This window comes from Entelurus aequoreus, linkage group LG08, assembly GCF_033978785.1.
Source record: "Entelurus aequoreus isolate RoL-2023_Sb linkage group LG08, RoL_Eaeq_v1.1, whole genome shotgun sequence".
Taxonomy (NCBI): Eukaryota; Metazoa; Chordata; class Actinopteri; order Syngnathiformes; family Syngnathidae; genus Entelurus; species Entelurus aequoreus.
This window is the reverse complement of record NC_084738.1, coordinates 33,770,393-33,789,478: the sequence shown is the minus strand read 5'-3', so window position 1 is coordinate 33,789,478 and position 19,086 is coordinate 33,770,393. Positions and strand designations below refer to the sequence as shown.

At 39.0% G+C, this 19,086-nt stretch overlaps 2 protein-coding genes across 4 annotated transcripts in view; both read right to left on the bottom strand.

The window, feature by feature from the left end:
* wu:fj29h11 (uncharacterized) overlaps positions 1-2,258 on the bottom strand; it is a 111,764-nt gene extending 109,506 nt beyond the window's left edge. Inside the window, exon 1 of one of the 2 annotated variants that reach the window (XM_062056330.1) lies at positions 2,122-2,258. The gene's annotated coding sequence lies outside the window, so the exon portion shown is untranslated. The remainder of the gene's footprint in view (positions 1-2,121) is intronic. The other variant, XM_062056328.1, reaches the window with a different exon arrangement.
* A 1,592-nt stretch (positions 2,259-3,850) lies between these two features.
* The window catches only part of LOC133655806 (sulfotransferase 2B1-like), a 31,232-nt gene continuing 15,996 nt past the window's right edge, over positions 3,851-19,086 (bottom strand). Inside the window, exons 3-7 of one of the 2 annotated variants that reach the window (XM_062056326.1) lie at positions 12,752-12,878; positions 12,580-12,668; positions 12,304-12,484; positions 8,261-8,315; positions 3,851-4,167 (exon numbers count right to left, since the gene is read on the bottom strand). In XM_062056326.1, the coding sequence (XP_061912310.1) occupies positions 8,281-8,315; positions 12,304-12,484; positions 12,580-12,668; positions 12,752-12,878 (432 nt within the window). In that variant the 3' untranslated portion in view covers positions 3,851-4,167; positions 8,261-8,280. The remainder of the gene's footprint in view (positions 4,168-8,260; positions 8,316-12,303; positions 12,485-12,579; positions 12,669-12,751; positions 12,879-19,086) is intronic. The other variant, XM_062056325.1, reaches the window with a different exon arrangement.

Genomic DNA, 19,086 nt, shown 5'->3' with positions numbered 1-19,086 from the left:
AGGGGTTAGTGCATGTGCCTCACAATACAAAGGTCCTGAGTTCAATCCCGGGGCTCGGGCTCTTTCTGTGTGGAGTTTACATGTTCTCAGGCTTGCCCTGCGTGGGTTACCTCCGGGTACTCCGGCTTCCTCCCACCTCCAAAGACATGCACCTGGCGATAGGTTGATTGGCAACACTAAAACTTGGCCCTAGTGCAGACCTGGGCAAATTAAGGCCCGGGGCCACATGCGGCCCGTTAAGCTTTTCAATCTGGCCTGCCGGACATTACCCCAAATTTTTTTTAGATCTTTAAGATGGAAAGTGTAGCTGCCATTATGATGGGCAGTGATGTTTTCACATGACTGTAAGTCTTGAACTATACAAACTATTTCAATGCTTGGAATCTGCGCTTTTGCATGATATACTAGTTACTATGGTAATCTAATTAGTTACTACTGTAATCTAATTAGTTATTATGGTCATCTAATTAGTTACTATGGTCATCTAAGTCACAGCAGCTCAGACCAGGCACCAAGCAGTGTGCGTGGGGAGCGTTTCCAGAGCGGCCAGCCTGAAATGCGGGTGTCAGAGACAGACATGGAAGGAGATTTTTACAACAAAGTTCTAAAGCTTAGTGATATATCAGATATATCACATTGTAGGTGTTTTTTTTTTTTTTACTCTTCGGGTTCATATTTCGCTGTGTTTGTTGAATTTTTGTTGTGTTTCGCTTGATTGTACAATATGTCGATGGAGAGGGGGTGTGACGTTCATATGTTGTCAATATTCAGTGTTTTATCCTTCATAGTTAATATTGTAAATCCCACATTCTTTATTTTCATGTACATTTTGGGTGGCTCATTCAGTAAAAAAAAAAATACAATTCCATTCCGTTTTTAAGGCGCTCTATCATAACGTTTTTTTTTAACATTCAATCAGACATTATTGTGAGGTTTTGTATTAGTGTTCCTAAAAATCAGATATACCGGCCCGCATACACGTTTTTCTCAAAATGTGGCCCACTCGAGTCAAAATAATTGCCCAGGCCTGCCCTAGTGTGTGAATGTGAGTGTGAATGTTGTTGGTCTATCTGTGTTGGCCCTGTGATGAGGTGGCGACTTGTCCATGGTGTACTCCGGCTTCCACCCGAATGCAGCTGAGATAGGCTCCAGCACCCCCCGCGACCCCAAAAGGGACAAGCAGTAGAAAATGGATATATGGATGGATTGGTGGGTTCCCTACGGGTACTCCGGCTTCCACCCGAATGCAGCTGAGATAGGCTCCAGCACCCCCCGCCACCCCAAAAGGGACAAGTGGTAGAAAATGTATATATGGATGGATTGGTGGGTTCCCTCCGGGTACTCTGGCTTCCTCCCACCTCCAAAGACATGCACCTGGGGATAGGTTGATTGGCAACACTAAATTGGCCCTAGTGTGTGAATGTCAGTGTGAATGTTGTCTGTCTATCTGTGTTGGCTTTGTGATGAGGTGGCGACTTGTCCAGGGTGTACGCCGCCTTCCGCCCGATTGTAGCTGAAATAGGCTCCAGCGCCCCCCGCTACCTCGAAGGGAATAAGCGTTAAAAATGGATGGATGGATGGGTTTCCGCATGTGTAATGCACAAAGTTTGGACTCCCCCTGTAGCAGAGGAATTACAGGGTAGTGCCGAGGCGACATCTTCAGGCTAAGCCGTGCATGTTCAGCCTGTGGTTGAGAACACCTCCACACAACGCTGTAATGTTTTATAGCAGCAGTAAAACGTCGACCATGGCAACAAGTGCACGCATGTTGTGTGACTTTTTTAAAGAAACGTATTATAACGTTTCTAAAGTCCAATGCGTCAAAGTTAGGTGTTATTATTGCAATTCGCTCATGTGCTATCCCGATGGTAGTCGACCCAACAAAGCAGCGCCACTACGTGTACGTTTGAGCGATGTAAACCCGCGTGGAATACATAAGTGTAGAAGAGAGCGTCCTCGGCCCCTGTGTCGGGACGAGCCAATGGGAAGGCTGTTTGGCTGGCTTGAAAGCCGATGCTAGCTACCGTTAGCGAACTGTTATTATGGTTTATCGCTACGGTTACATCACTCATTAGTAAATAAAATGCCTCACAAGACATTGCTGATATGTGAGGATCTTACCATTGCCAACACGGCGTTCCCCAATGCACAGAACTCAAAAGCAGAACTCCAGCTGTTTACAGTTTCACTGGCTAGTAGCTTAGCAACTGCTGTAGCTAACAGGAAGGTGCGTTCGCGGACCCAAAAACGTAGAAAATAGGAACACTCTTACTTTGATTACCCCCTCACCCAAATAACAATAACACGGTATTGATTTTTTTTGCACAAACAATACTCAGTTTATTTGAGCATTATAAACAGTTTTCCCCATGTTTACTGTGAAATATGCAATATGTTGTATATTGCAAATGGTTGAGAAAGGGTACCATATGCAAATCCATTACCTACCGCTTAATTGTGCCTCTCTGGGTCGCGGGGGATGCTGGAGCCTATCCCAGCTCATACATACTGTAACTGAAATGTCACACACTGCATACAATTACAATTATTTTAGAATAGTTATCCAAAATCTGTACCCTGCACAAAAAAAGTATGTAACTGAACTTACACGTAAGACACGTCCAACTTCAACTATAATGCTAATGTTTATATTGAATCATATAGCAAAATAATTATAGTAATAATTATATTGGTTTATTATTGTACCTTATCCTTATGCCAGTTGCACCATACCTTTAAAAAGCCGTTGGACCGGCTGACAAACTTTTTTTTCCCCAAAGAGAAGACAGCTGCATTTTGTTTTTATGTAAATTCAGTCTTATGTGTCATAATTTCAGTTTAATTCTGCCTTCTTTGTCTCCATATGATCTTCTTTGGCCCAGGAAAGTTTATTTTGGCAGCCCCATTGAAAACGCTTGTTAACTAGGAATGTCCGATAATGGCTTTTTGCCGATATCCGATATTGTCCAACTCTTTAATTACCGATATCAACCAATACCGATATATACAGTCGTGGAATTAACACATTATTATGCCTACTTTGGACAACCAGGTATGGTGAAGATAAGGTATTTAAAAAAATAAATAAATAAATAAATTAAAAACATTTTCTTGAATAAAAAAGAAAGTTAAACAATATAAAAACAGTTGCATAGAAACTAATAATGAATGAAAATTAGTAAAATGAACTTTTAAAGGTTAGTGCTATTAGTGGACCAGCAGCACGCACAATCATGTGTGCTTACGGACTGTATCCCTTGCAGACTGTATTGATATATATTGATATATAATGTAGGAACCAGAATATTAATAACAGAAAGAAACAACCCTTTTGTGTGAATGAGTGTGAATGAGTGTAAATGGGGAGGAAGGTTTTTTGGGTTGGTGCACTAATTGTAAGTGTATCTTGTGTTTTTTATGTTGATTTAATTAAAAAAAACCAAAAAAAACAACAAAAAAACGATACCGATAATTAAAAAAACCCGATACCGATAATTCCCGATATTACATTTTAACGCATTTTTCTGCAGGCCGATATTATCGGACATCTCTATTGTTAACATATTGTCTCTTCATGTATCACGGGCCAACTTTGACCCTATTGTCTCTTCATGTATCACTGGCCAACTTTGACCCAGAGTGATGTAAGAGTATACCACGTTGACTTTAACTACTATCAAATAAAAGAAAGCACATCATTTAGTAGTGGATATACATTTAATTTTAATTTGACATAGTCATTTACTAATAAAATAGAGTTGTGTGTCTTTTGATGCATCTCTTTGCCTAAAAGTTTTTATGCACCCCAGCGTTTCGGGTGCAGGAGTGTTCTGGGTGAATAGATATAGGATAGGATATAATAGACTTTATTCATCTCACAATGGGGAAATATGGTTGCAATGCAGAGTCAAAAATAGGGTAAAAACACATGAAAACGAGGGAAACAAAGGACACAAAGAACATAAAATTCATTAAAAGAGCACTTCCACGTCACCATTTCTACATACAGCAACAAAGCAACGTACATAATGTACAGTACAAATATGGTACCTTGCTTTTAATCCCATGCAAACTTGTAATCAACATGTTTCATGTTGTCTTTATAAACAGAATCAAAGTATTCTGCTTCTGCTGCTGTTAGTTGGTTTTTCCAGTCTCCAGCTATTCCTGAAACATATATAGATCAAACGTTACATGCCATAATACAATATCTGAAAAAGCATTTGAATCAGTGTTTACTTCCAACACAGTTTTTCTGGCATCTGTAATATGATATTAATGCTTTGTACACAGTTCTTCTGTGATCATTTAAAAACAAGTCGGGCATAGCAACATTGGGCAGTTTAATTTCGCCTAGTAAACTTATGGTGAACATCTTAAAACTAGTTGAAAAATTACACCAATAGTTCTTTTAAGTAGGTTCGAAGTACAGCTTTGAAACGCAAAAGAAGAACAGACAAAAAAATGTAAGTTGAAAATGTCTTAAAAAGCATAAAAAAGTGTTGAAAAAAAATACAAAATAATCAAATGGGAGTAGAAAAGCTGTCACAATGTATATGAAAGGAGATAAAATAAAGGTATTTAAAATAGAAGAGAAATGGTGTAAAAAGGACTAAATAATGTGAGATCATTTTGAATCAATAATTAATACTAAATGAAAAAGGTAAAAAAAGAAGTCAACAGATTACATATAAATAAATAAGTACAGTAAATAAAAGTCAAATGGACTTACATATAAATGTATAATGTATAAATAATTATCAATTATCCATCCATTTTCTACCGCGTGTCCCTCTCGATATTATTACATTTGTTATTCATACTTCTGCTGTTTAGATGACTACCGGTTATAAATAAAATATTATTGATCATTTCATGTTGCTGATGTCTTGTTCTTGCATGTATAGTAAAAAAGCAGTTGTTGCTAAAAATGAAAAATAAGTTAGTGTCCTGGGGCCGTACTTATCAAGCTTCTTAGAATTACTCCTAAGAAGTCTGTTAAGAGTTGACTTAAGAGTAAATAAATTCTTCGCTGAAAGCTGCACTTAAAAGTTAGTTATCAAGCGTCTTACTCACACTTGAGAGCGAAGTGTAGGACTGAATCTTAAGTGTCACACTCAGAGCTGAATTACGACATTACTATGTGCCGTAAACGGAATTTTAGGTGACGTCATTTCTGTGTCCATAGAAATGACCAATCACGGAAGGGAATCCGTTGTCTAAGAATAAAGAAATATCTTGGAAATATTTAAGTGGACAATGGGAGTGTATATTTTGACAATAATCTACAAAATAATACAAAACAAACTAGTCCCCGCCGGCACTCATGCTACCGCTCCCTCTCTTCTGTCGCCCACACACTCACTGACGTCACTCACCTCACGGCCACACACATACGCTACTGTCATAACATTTTCTTTCCAATTCATTAATTAGGCAACTAATTTGAAACTGGTGTGGGTGGCTCTATATATACTAGCCCACTGCAGACACATGCAGAAATCAACAAGGAATCGAAAAGTATTAAATCTGTGACCAAAATAATATCCGCTCTGTCTAAACGATACCGTTTGATCAGCTGCTCGTCATCAGAAAAAAACAAACATTGTTCCGTTCCCTGAACGTTCGCGCACGTCCCTCTCGCCTCAGTGCCATCCCCTACTGGCAACTCCTAACCACTTAAGACACCTCTGAAGGTCTCTTAAATATCGTGGAGAGTAGGAGTGATTCTTAGACTTAAGAACGTTGATAAAAAGCTTTTATTCTTAAGTTTGAGAGTAGGACTAAATTTCGCAAATTCTCAGGACTTAAGTGTAAAATGGCACTCTAAGAAGCTTGATAAGTACGGCCCCTGATCTGTCATCATTATTGCTGTGTTGTTATACCTGATGGTTGATGGCTTTGTTCCAACAGCGTGCATTATTCTTCATTTGTATGTCTTTGTCGCCTTGTTGTCAAGATTATATAATCTTATTTCCAGTTCTTTGAAGAAAGACATCTTATTTGCCTACCGTCATGATAGAAAATGACAAGGAATATACTTTTTTGCACAGATTTTGGCTTTTAAAAAGGGCTTTGTAAATAAAGTTGGTATGGTGTGGTTTAAAGGTTGTGGTCTTACACAATTGATAACAAAAGCATATTGGAGTTCAAAGTAATGTCCACATGAATAGGGGTGTGTTTGAAACTTGTATTTTCTCTTTTCTATTTATTTACTTCCCCTGGGCTCAATCCTAAGAAAGCATGATATTTCTTTTCATTGTTATGCCGATGACAGACAAATGTATTTTCCGTTAAAGAGAAATCATGCCTCTTCAACAGCCATTACTTGCCTGTCTTGATGATATCAAGGCCTGGATAGCCCTAAACTTCTTAAATTTAAATGAAGAGAAGACAGAAGTAATAGTGATACCTGTGAGCTCCCCCCTGTTGACTTTGGCCCCTTGGCTTTGTACGTTAAGCCCATGATCACCAACCTGGGCTTTCGTATTGACAGTGATTTTAAATTGGACCGTCAGATTGGCACAGTGGTGAAAGGCATCTTTTTTTTTTAAATTTACGTCAGCTGGCCAAGGTTAAAAACCTACTTTCTAGGCAACAGTTAGAGACATATGCCTTTATCACATCTCGGCTGGATTACTGTAACTCAGGGGTGGGCAATTAATTTTCACCGGGGGCCGCATAAGCAACCCGAGCACTGCTGGAGGGCCACACGACAATATTTCAATTGAATTTTGCTCAATATTATTTTTGATATACCGTAAGATAAATAATAATGATGATAATATTAATAATAATAATTTAACCTAACTTAACTTTATACAAAAGCAGATTGCTTTTGATGGTCACTTTATCCTGCATTATCCAACATTTTTCCCTATCAGATTTGGACAACCATCTGTTGTTAAAAATAGTTTTTAATCATATTTATTTTATATTGGTTTTATATGTAATTGTTTTTTCTTTTTATTCAGTCATTGGTGGAGCTAAGGATAATATTTGAATATTGTTTTTAATATTGTTGTGCAGCACTTTGGAAACATTTTGTTGTTTAAATGTGCTATGTAAATAAAGTGGATTGGATTGTCACACCTGCCAGCTTGTCCCATTTCAGTCCTAACATGTCCAAACACGCATTTACCTCTGTGAACAAGTCATTACCTGTGGTTGTCTAATTGACTGCATGGCTGCCAGCTACTCCGTGATTTGAAAGTCTGCAGTTATCCCACGTAAGAAGAAGAGCAGCTGGGCGGTGTCACGTACATCGCAGCTCACATCCAAAGTTAGCGAAAAACAGTCCATGTCTCCGGGCATATCAGCGCAACAGAGTCCAATAAGCACTCCTTAATAAACTCTCCGTCAGAAAACGCCTTACTTTTTCTGGCGCTTTTGTGAGAAATGACAAAACTTGTCCTGACGGCTGCATCTCTGGGGGTGTGAAATATGGCAAAAAGTCCTTGTTGGGTTTGCAGTTTTACCATCAACGCATCGGCCTCCCTTGCGCGCGCTTCATCAGACAGATTCCGGTATTTTCCCTCGTGCTTCATCGTGTAGTGGCGATTAAAATTATATTCTTTAAACACAGCAAGCTGTGTACCACAAATTAAGCACACGGCTTTACCATTAATTTATGTAAATAAATACTTGCCAGTCCATGTCTTGTTGAAAACACGCCATTCCTCATCAACTTCTTTTTTTAGCGTCTCATCACTTGTCTCTATGCACCTTCACTCACAGGTTCCCCCCGGACATACGGCATAAATAACACATTTCAAAATAAAAGCAGCACAGTTGTATTGCGCGCACGACATAGATGTTTTTTAAAACTTTATTTTGTAATTTGTGATTGCACCATTCAATTCACTCACAATCGCACACGCGCATACGTCCACACGGAAGTAATACAAATAACGCTTTTCAAAACAAAAGCAGCACCGTTGTATTGTACACTCGACATAGATACTTTTTGAAATGTATTTTGTAATTTATGATTGGCCTAACGCGGGCCGGACAGGGATGCGCAAAGGGCCGTACAATGCCCAGGTCTGCTGCAACTCTTTGTATTTTGGAATTAGTCAGTCCTCCCTCTCACGTCTGCAGCTGGTCCAAAATGCAGCTGCCCGACTTTTAACAAACACAAGAAAAAGAAGGCACATTACTCCTGTTTTAGCCTCCCTTCACTGGCTGCCTGTGTCTTTTAGAGTCCATTTTAAAATTCTTACTCGTTTTTAAATCCTTACATGGTCTTGCCCCACCGTACCTCTCTGGGCTGCTCCATCTCTATGCCTCCACCCGGTCCCTCAGGTCAGCTGATCCTGGAGGTACCCAAAACAAAGCGCAAGCTCAGAGGGGACAGAGCCTTCTCTGTTGCAGGTCCCAAACTCTGGAACGATCTCCCTCTCCATGTGAGACAGGCCCCTTCTTTGGCTATTTTTAAGACACTTCTTAAAACCCATTTTTATTCACTGGCTTTTAACCCAGCATGAGACTTTAAACTGTTTTTAGCTTTTAAGTTTTTGAACTGTTTTTAACTTTTAAACTGTTTTTTATCTAACAAACTGTTCTTAGGGTAATTTATATTTGCTTTTTAAATGTGTATTTTTATTTCTGTTTTAAATGTTATTTTTTAGTCTGTCCTTTGCCTCTATTTCTTTGTGGTGTACAGCCCTTTGTTTTTCAACTGTGCTTGTTTTTTTAAAAGGGCTTTATAAATAAAGTTGGTATGGTATGGTATTTTTCTATGCATTTTGGTCTGTCATCCACACACAAACATCGTTTTTTGTACATAGAACTGAGCTTCTAGCTTTTTGGTTTGTGCAACAGAGACCAACCCACATGTGTGCTTGAAGCTCTCAATGAGCTTCAAGCACACCTGTGAAGTAAAAACCACTTCAGGTGACTACCTCTTGAAGCTCATCGAGAGAATGCCAAGAGTGTGCAAAGCAGTAATCAGAGCAAAGGGTGGCTATTTTGAAGAAACTGGAATATAAAACATGTTTTCAGTTATTTCATCTTTTTTTGTTAAGTACACAACTCCACGTGTTCATTCATAGTTTTGATGCCTTCAGTGACAATCTACAATGTAAATAGTCATGAAAATAAAGAAAACGCATTGAATGGGAAGGTGTGTCCAAACTTTTGGCCCGTACTGTATATCAGCCGGACCAGACAATAACCCGAAGATACTGTATACACCGGTACAAAATATTTTGTAAGTGTTTAATTACATACCTTAATTGTTTCCAAACTGTGCCTGTCACACGCAGTAAAACGGGCTGATCAAACAGAACAGAAGTCATCGTGATGGACCCATAAGCGACAGAAGCTAGCTCCCCAATCAGCTAAACAGACTTAATAACTCGAGGATGACATCTTGGTGAATTTACTGAGGAGTTTGTGAAGCTGAAACAATACAAAAATAATGCTGTTGTAAGTTAATAATACTAACCCAGACTCCTGTAAACATGCTAGCATATTAGCTATTGCTAACGACGCTGGCGTCATTACATTACAATAGAACATACAAATATATATGAAAACACTCCTACAGACATCACTGCTTGGCCTTGGAGTGATGACTGGAGAATCCATACGAGTAGAACGCTATGGAGAGCTAGAAGACTATACGGCACTTCTATTTCCGGTTGAAAGGACTAAATGAAAGGACACTGAAGCACCTGCAGTGAGCGAAATCATCCAACAGATGGCGCCATTGCAGAAACAATAACAAATGTTATCAGTGTATTTCCTTTTTTTTAACTTTTGCATTATGGCCGTCAGCAAAGAAAAATCCTTAAAGGGGAACTGCACTTTTTAATACATTTTTCCTGTCGTTCACAATTATTATGACAGACATGGCGACGGATGGATTTGTTTTTAATGCATTCTAAATATTCTGCTTACAATGGAGCCATTGGGAGCCACTGTATTCTGCTTTTAAAGCCCTTAAAAACACCTCTATTAAGGTTATATATACATGTAATGTAATAAATGGCACATTTATAAAATGTAATATTTATGCATTTTGATCATTTTAAGCATACGTTTTTATTTCAAAAACGCATCACAACGTTTGCTTTTTTTTCTTCATCACTGATTATTACTCACTGCAGACTTTATGAGAGCCAACAAACATAATAAAACATCACTTACTGTACAATGTCAGCTGTCATTATGATGTTAACTGCTAGAATGATCTTATATATTCACATTTAGGTGAAGAATGTATCATAATGCTCGCAAAGAAAAGGGAAATGGAGCCAAGCGTCTTTTCGTGTCGTTCTCGCCATTTCCGAGTCTAAATTGAATGTCAAAGTGTACCAACTTGTCGGAATACATCCTCAGCCTTCTTTTATCCAGGTGAGAGGCATGATTTATGATCTACAATAAACTTCCAGGGAGCAGGAAAGCGAGGAAACAGCTGAAAACTCGATGATGTCAACATTACACACAAGCTCGTGATCACGGCGCCGCTACAAATAGTTTGTCTGCGTTAGCGCTTATAATAAAAATATCACTAACACTTGGTTAATATTCAAGTCACAAAATGTAAATGGAGTATTGTTGGCGCTCTTTAGATGTTTTCTTATTGGGTTTTATGGGCAGAATACAGGACTTCCCATTGGCTCCGCTGTAAGCAGACTTTTATTTACATTTATTTACAAGTTACAATGTATAAAAAAAAATCCATCCATCGTCATGTCTTTCATAATGATTGTGAACGATAGCCAAAATTCCAAAAAAAAGGGCAGTCCGGAATTTACTGTATATTGGGTAGAACGAGTGTAAAGGTGACTAAAATGGGTGTTATTTCATGTTTAGAGGGCAAAACAATTTTGTTTAATCAGCCGTTTTACTGTTGTGTTACAGGCAACGTTTGGAAACAATTTAAGTATGTAAATATGTGTAAATAACTAATTTCGCAACGTATATCAGCGGCTTATAGTCCGGTGCGGCTAATACATGGAAAAACTTGTTTCCTTAAAATTTAGTGGGTACGGCTTATATACCGATGCGCTCTATAGTCCGGAAAATAGGGTAGTACTTTTAAGTGTGTTCTACTGTATATTACAGCACCGGAGATATGGCGTGGAGATAATTATTCACATCCTGGGTAATTTCTCTAAATTAGAACTAGGCTTCCATGTGCTGAAACCACAGATGTTTGTTGTTCTGCTAAAACTTGGTCAACAGTCGCAGCTAAGATCATGAGCTTTGTTGTTACTTGTTCGCATTCCTTCTTGTTAGAAATGCATGTTCTGCCTTGTCATTCCACATAGCTCGAGTCAAAGCTGTGTTATTGATTTAAGATTAAGTGCATCTTGAATCAAGAGAGTTAATCTCCACTCCAGCTGTCGATGGCTAATAGCAGTCTCAGTTGGCCTGAAGTTCCGTGCCAAATGTCCGACGTTACGTCCCACTGCTGTCTCACCAATGTGGAGATGTGTTATGAGCTGCGTTTCCATTACCCCTAGAAAAGCGAAAAACCTAAATATCGCAATAAGAAACTGGTAATGGAAACATCCATATTTAGAAAAAACTTCCAAATATCCCTGAAATATTTTTGCGCCCTCATGAGGTGGTATTTGAGACATTTCGATATTGAAGTGTTTCGCAAAAGCATGACGGAAACACCTTTTTCACATTTAGAGCTCACTTTAACATCGAACTGTCAAGTGGGCCGTAAGTCTCGGATCGGTCAGCCGGAGGGGAGAGAGGCGACACCGCCGCACCAGGCCATCTCGCGGGTTCCTTCCCCGCACTAGAGACCAACCCACAGGCTCAAACAATGTCAAGGTTGATGAGGCAGGAGTGGAAGATGAAGTCCATTGAAAAGTTCCACAGTTAAAAGTTGGTCAAATTGAGATTGTCGCGTTGAAGATACAGTAGCGCCAAGATTAGTAAGTAAGTAAGTAAATAATTAACATTTATTATCTTTCACAGACAAAAAGCCACAGTGCTTCACAACACAATTAAAATATCAGAAATTACACCTCACATAAAAGGCCAGTATACAAGATTAGCTGGATGTGTTTGTAGCGTCAACCCTCAACGGAAATCCTGCTATCTTAGAATATAATCGTAATAAAACAAATACTGCACTGTAATACATTAATACAACTTAATTTAACACTTAACTTAGGCCAAAAACATGTAGAATATGCTTTAAAAAGTTTTTTATTTATTTGTTTTGTCCACAATGTAGTGGAGCCGCGATGTAGTGAGGGACGACTGTACTGGTTGCAAGAGCGACCTTTCGAGACCCCTACTATTGACCAACAAACAAGGCAAAAACAAACACACCTTTCCTGAGAAACTCAGTCTTTGTGTTGTCCATGATTTCCCTGGGAACTGCAGAGTAGTTGGACATGTTGTTTTTCTTCATGTTCTCGAACATGCACCGTTCTGCAATCTTCTCAATCACGTCATTGTCCAGAGATTTCTCCAAGAACTGAGCAATTCTAGCCACAGAGTCTTTCAGATCCTTCAGTATGAGAAACACACATCAGCTTACATATAGTATCTGCAGTGATTATAATGTCTGAGAATTTTATGTGTAGATTTGTTCTTTATCCTAACCTTTCTCATCTCTTCATAGGAAATGTAGAATACTCGCTCTTTGTCATTCAGCCAGCTCTTAATGTGTTCAAACCACGAGCCAAACATAACTGTAACATAGACATATGAGCACTTTTTATTAAAAAAAGTAGTGTTAGGTTAGTCTTATACCTTGCGTTTTGTTGAAAATAACCTTCTCCTTTCAGGAACTTATGAAGAAACTCGCTCTGTGGCCCAGGGTCAACCAGGAATGAAGCCATCCCATGATAATGGAAGGTTGAAGTAAAGACATCTTTGGGGTTTCTCATGACATAGATTACCTGAATTTGGGAAATTACATCCACCATCAATATTTGTATTCACTAATATTACATGACATACTGTACATGAAGTGATTTTAAGCATGTGTACACTCTTTGTATTGTGAAAAATAACTACAGGTTTTAAATAATAATATTATTTTTTATATGTCATTGTGTTATGGATTTACATGTGTTGCTATTTAGACAAGAATGGCTATTTTCAGGGGACAGTAAACATTGCCATACAACCTATCCACTGACTTAAAACTACTTTTTTTTTTACCCTTTACTTTTTTATACTGTAGTCACTTCAGGAGATAAAATGGTTCCTGATATGTGAACAGTGTACTTATTTTGTTAGATACAATAGAGAAGTTGTACAAAGTCTATCCTGGCTTCTTAGGGTCATCCCTCGCCAATCACGCTTCAAAAATTGCAGCTTAACCCCAACGCTAATCTTTGGGGATAGTAACTTTTTTTTTTTTTGAACAATATTGTGCAAATTTGCCAAAAGCTTGGCACACATACCTATCTTTGGACAGTTTCACACATTCCTCTTTGCAGCACCTCTCAAGCTTAATCAGGTTGGATGGGAAGCGTTGGTTTTCATACAGAATGTCTCTGTACAATCGCACATTCAGCTTTCCCTTTATCCTGACAAGTCTCCCAGTTCCTGGCTCTGCAAAAACATCCCCACAGCATGATGATACCACCACCATGCTTCACTGTAGGGATGGTATTGGATTGTTGATGAGTGGTGCCTGTTTCCCTCCAAACATGACACCTGGCATTCACTCCAAAAGGTTCAATCTTTGTCTCATCAGACCAGAGAAATTTTGTTTCTCATGGTCCGAGAGTATTTCAGGTGCATTTTGGCAAACTTCTACTAAGAAATGGGTTTGGTCTGGTCACTATACCATACATGCCTGATTGGTGGTTTGCTGCAGAGAAGGTTTTCCTCTCTCCACAGAAGAATGCTGTAGGTCTGACATAGTGACCGTCAAGTTCTTGGTGAACCCCCCCTGACTAGATTAGGAGTGAATGCAGCAATGTACAGAGACATCGTGGATGAAAACCAACGCTTCCCATCCAACCTGATGGAGCTTGAGAGGTGCTGTAAAGAGGAATGGGCAAAGAGGAATAGGCGGACCTGCCCAAAGATAGGTGTGCCAAGCTTGTGGTATCAAACTGAAAAAGACTTGAGGCTGTATTGTTGCCAAAGGTGCATTGATTGAGTTTAGTTTATTTCAAACATGAACACACTTACAATGTATTACATCACACATAATTTCATATCATTTCTCTTGACATCATGTTCGAAAAAAAGTAGGAGGAAGCAAAGCTTATTTAATCCTACCCCTTTCCCACTTCAGTGCGTTTACAAATACATATGTTCATTTACTGTCTTCTTTTTGTAACACAATTACTTAAGTAAATAATTAATACAGCAGTTCTTGCAATAGATAATGAAGTCAGTCATGATAAACATACTGAGATGAAGAATATCCCGTTTTCAATAATGTTGAAAGTAGGGCTGGGCTGTATATCGATATAGAGGCTTTGCAGTCACGTGGTTTTATCACGTGACTGTGTTACACCGCCATCTTGCCGGTCAACTCGTTCCTACGTGTTCGTACAGATTCAGTTTGATTTCTGCGCTACATTTTCACCGATTTCATCCGAATTATGGCTGTTTTGCTATCCAATGAAGTTGTGCATTTGGATGAAGAGTCCAAGAAACGTTACAGAGAGAAGTTGAACCTTGTTGGCACAACGGGTCCGTACCTTTTACCGAGAAGCATGCTAAAATCACCTGAGCATTTTGCAACAGCCGACCTGCCTGAACTCTCATATCCAGACATTTATAATTACCTCGTCGATTCACCATCTCCGTACACTGGAAAGGACCTTAAGGCATATGCCTACAAGTATTTTACAGCAGGTTTTGTGCATGATATGGCAGATTCCAAACAAGAATCGATTTCTTCTCATGACCAAGGTAAGGAAAAAGCACACACAGAAGAGCCTACTGTCTGTTTACAAATCCGCGTGGCAGTAACAAGTGTGATTGTGAAAAAACTACTGAAGTGATTCTAATGAAAACTCACATTGTTAAGCTTTTTTTTTTTTTTTATTACAAAAGGCGTCCTGTTCAAAAATGCTTTTAATTAAAAAACTGTTTCACAAACTTCATATTGAAATTTTCCAATTTTTCTCTATGCATTACATAATTTCAAAAAACTACTATAGACTTTGTGAAACAGTTTTTTAATTAAGCATTTTTGAACAGGAGGATTTTTGTAATAAAAGATTAGCCTGAAAATGTATCGTATTCAGTTTAAGGATGTGACCAAACAATATAATAAAAACATTCTATCAAAAATTGCTTTGTAAAAAACTGTTTCCAGGAGCTTCATATTGAAATCTGAGAAATTAATTCCTACAATAAAACAACATTACATAATTTCCAACTATTCAGTATAGAGCTTATGAAACAGTTTCTACAAAAATAATTTTTAGAATTCATGCTTGATAATTCATTTTGGTTTCTTGCTCAAAATGAACCAGGTTTAAATTTTCAGGCTAATTTAATGAATGATTCATGAGAAAATTTACCAAATGCCAGGTAAAATATGCATAAATGGACAGTAAGAGGTCTAGCCTTGTATATTATATCCAAATTAGGGACTGAAAATAATATAAGGTATGTCATATTATCTGTTTCAGGTAAAACACTCAACGGATGAATGATCCTCCCCTCAGACCTTGGGTAGCAATAGCGAAAGATGGTCATATCCTGTGCTGCCAATGTACCTGCATGGCTGGATTGGGTGAAACATGTTCACATTCAGCAGCATCCCTGTTCGCCCCGGTGACATTAATACGTATGAAGACAGCCACTCCATGCACATCACTACCTTGTCAGTGGCTGAAACCATCAGCATCGCACATAGAATATGCTGAAGGATGCAATATCGATTTTGCCCGTCCAGCCCAGAACCGAAAGTCAGAAGTTTCAACTCCTGAGGAAAGTGCTGCGAGAAAACTGCTGAATGTTCCTCCACCAACTGAAGAGCAGAAAGCTGCCTTTTACAAGGCTTTGTCTGAATGCGGTGGAAGACCAGCAATTTTGAGCATTGTCCCTGACTATGCTGACAACTTTGTGCCAAGGGCAGTGAAGCAAAAGCTTCCTGTACCTCTCTCACAGCTGTACGATTCTGGCAATATGAAACTCAGCCCAGATGAACTTGCACTGAAATGCCGGTCAGAGCTGGTCAGAGTTTGTATTTTTTTCGCACCTAGTAATTAATATACATATCGTAAATAATTTATTGTTCTCCAACCTGCTACAAATAATCTAATCATAGTGTAAACAATTTTTATTAAAATAAATAAAGAGATGGGTATGATATTTTCCATCATGGTATACTTTTGTCTTGAGAGTCCAATAACTCTCTCTACATGGATACGGACAGCAGCTAATCCTCTGGTGCCCTCAACATCTAGTGGATTAAGCTGCCTTCTTTTCGAATCTCAGCGTGCACCACATCTTCACCAGCGGGTAGTTGATCATTTTCACAAGGGACAGACTGGGAAATATTGACAAGTGCTGCTGCTGCTGCTGCCAATGTCCTGTCGCGGTCTCTCTTACGCTGCTTGAGATTTTGTCTTCTCTCGAAGATCTTCATTGAACATTTGAGTTTTCGTTTGTGAGGTGACTGGGTATGCTCAAATATACTTGGCACATAGTCTGGGGATAGTGGATCTTCGCTTTTTGCACCTGAAACAATTAAACAATCACATTATTCATAATGACTGCCATAAATAATTAAGCACGTTGTTGATGGGGATATACCCAGTTCAATTTGTTTTGTAATGGCATTTCATAACTTGACATATTAAAAAACTGAATAGAGTGAAATCATTCAGATACCTGTCTGTTTAAGTTGCTACCGTTTTTATTTTTTTCTTATTTTTTCATGATGCCTCATCTGATTGGCTTGAAAACTTTACCAATAAAAATTTTAACCTTGTGCCAATGGCTTGAAAACTTTACCAATGTAGATTTTACCTTGTGCCAAATGAAGTAACAAAAAGCCTCTTGTTCAAAAATGCTTCATTAGAAAAAAATTGTTTCACAAGGTCCATCATAATTTTTTTTTAAATTTCCTAATGCATTCACTCATGATAATTAATTGTTCAATTCCAATATGAAGCTCAACATTTACATTGATAAAGTTTTCAAGCCAATCAGATGAGGCATCATGAAAAAATAAAAACGGTACCTAGCATCGCACAGACAGAACCGGGAGGGTGAACTGAAGAACTCATCCCATTCCCTGCCTTGCTGCCTTTCTAAAAATGCACCCAGCATTTTCAACAATCATATTTGTATCATCCCATATTGTATTATTTCACATTTTGTGAAACAAATCAGGGGTGAATAGTTTGTTTACATACCTGATATGAAGTGTTCATTGCATATCCTTGTGTACATCGTAGGTTTCCATCGTTCACGACAAATCGCCGCGATCCGAAGCTAAGATTTGGTTTATCGCCTCGTCTATTGCTACATCCAACAGCACAGCAGGTTTCCGGCATTTCCAAGCTCAAATAGCAGCAGATCAAACAAGAAAGCGTGTGTGAGTCGTTGACCGGTGTTGTACCGAAATCTGTTACCCATCGGAATTTGTAACTCCAGGGGGCGATGTTCCCATGGCGTTTATTTGATGGTTAAACGGCAAGCCCAAAGAGGAGAAGAAGAAACTATCCTTAATGCTGAAACGTCAGTTGTCAGAATTTCAGCATTAATAAATTACACATATTCTGGAAATCAATGACTTACTTTATTAATTATGTAATTTATGAATGCTGAAATTCTGACAACTGACGTTTCAGCATTAAGGATAGTTTACGCCATTTACGCTGTACAATGGACTCATACTATAATGAAAGTAAGTCATTGATTTCCAGAATATGTGTAATTATTAATGCTGAAATTCTGACAACTGACGTTTCAGCATTAAGGATAGTTTACGCCATTAACGCAAGCGTTCTTCTTCTCCTCCTCGGGCTTGCCGTTTAACCATCAAACAAACGCCATGGGAACATCGCCCCCTGGAGTTACAAATTCCGATGGGTAACAGATTTCGGTACAACACCGGCACTGAACTGGTGACCGGCAAGATGGCCGCCAAGCTAATGTCATGTGGCTGATGACGTCAGCTGCAAAGCCTCTATACTCGATATATCGCCGGTTTGTCTCTGTGCGATATAGAAAATGACTATATCGTGATATTCGAGTATACGTTCTCACGCAGTTGCTTTTAGCTGCGGGGCATTAAACTGCATGCGTTTCTCACTCTTTCCTGTCTCTCCTTCTCACAGAGACTTTAAAACAAGCGCACCTTCTTACATACGTCACATACTGTCACGTGAGCAACGTCACACGCTCCCGCGGAACGAGAGGGTAGCGACATGGTAACGTTAGCTGTGATGCTAACAGCTAACGGTGTGGTTTGAGTGGTAATAAGAGAGAAAGAAGGTGCGAATCTGGTAACAAATGGAGGAATAATTAATTCCCAAGAAAAACAGCATGGGGTCCATCGTCTGATGGTGGTTTGGCTTCAAGTGGGAATATGTCTTTACATCATGTCAACATCTCTGTTCGGTGACACACCAACTAAATGCCGAAGTAACTATTTCCACATCAACACCGTAGGACATATACTATTTGATATGCAGCTAATTTTTATGTGACACTTATTGAAATATCTTGTGTGTCATCATGCACAAGGGTGCACTTATGGGTGAGGGCCGACATCCGGGCAACTGAGCTACATACGGGTTCTTCGAGCCATAGCAACCAGACTGGCGTTGAAAACAAACCGTTGCCATTACTCTTTAACCTGTCGACCTACGCTGGTTAAACCCGTCATTCTGCCTCCAAAATGCCGAAAAACTGTGTTGTTTTTGGTTGTGCTAACCACAACTGGAAACAGGGAAAACAAAGGTTGTATTTTGGTCTGCCAAAGCGTGATAAAAGCCCACAGAGACGAGACAAATGGCTCGCAGCTTTACACCGGGAAAACGAGGACGGTTCTCACTGGAGTCCCCCAAAGTCCCGGGTCGTGTGTTCGGATCACTTCGTTTCTGGTAAATATAAGGAACAAAAATCCACCTTCTTAACCACAACTTGGCTATACCGTCCGTGCTAATGTTGTAC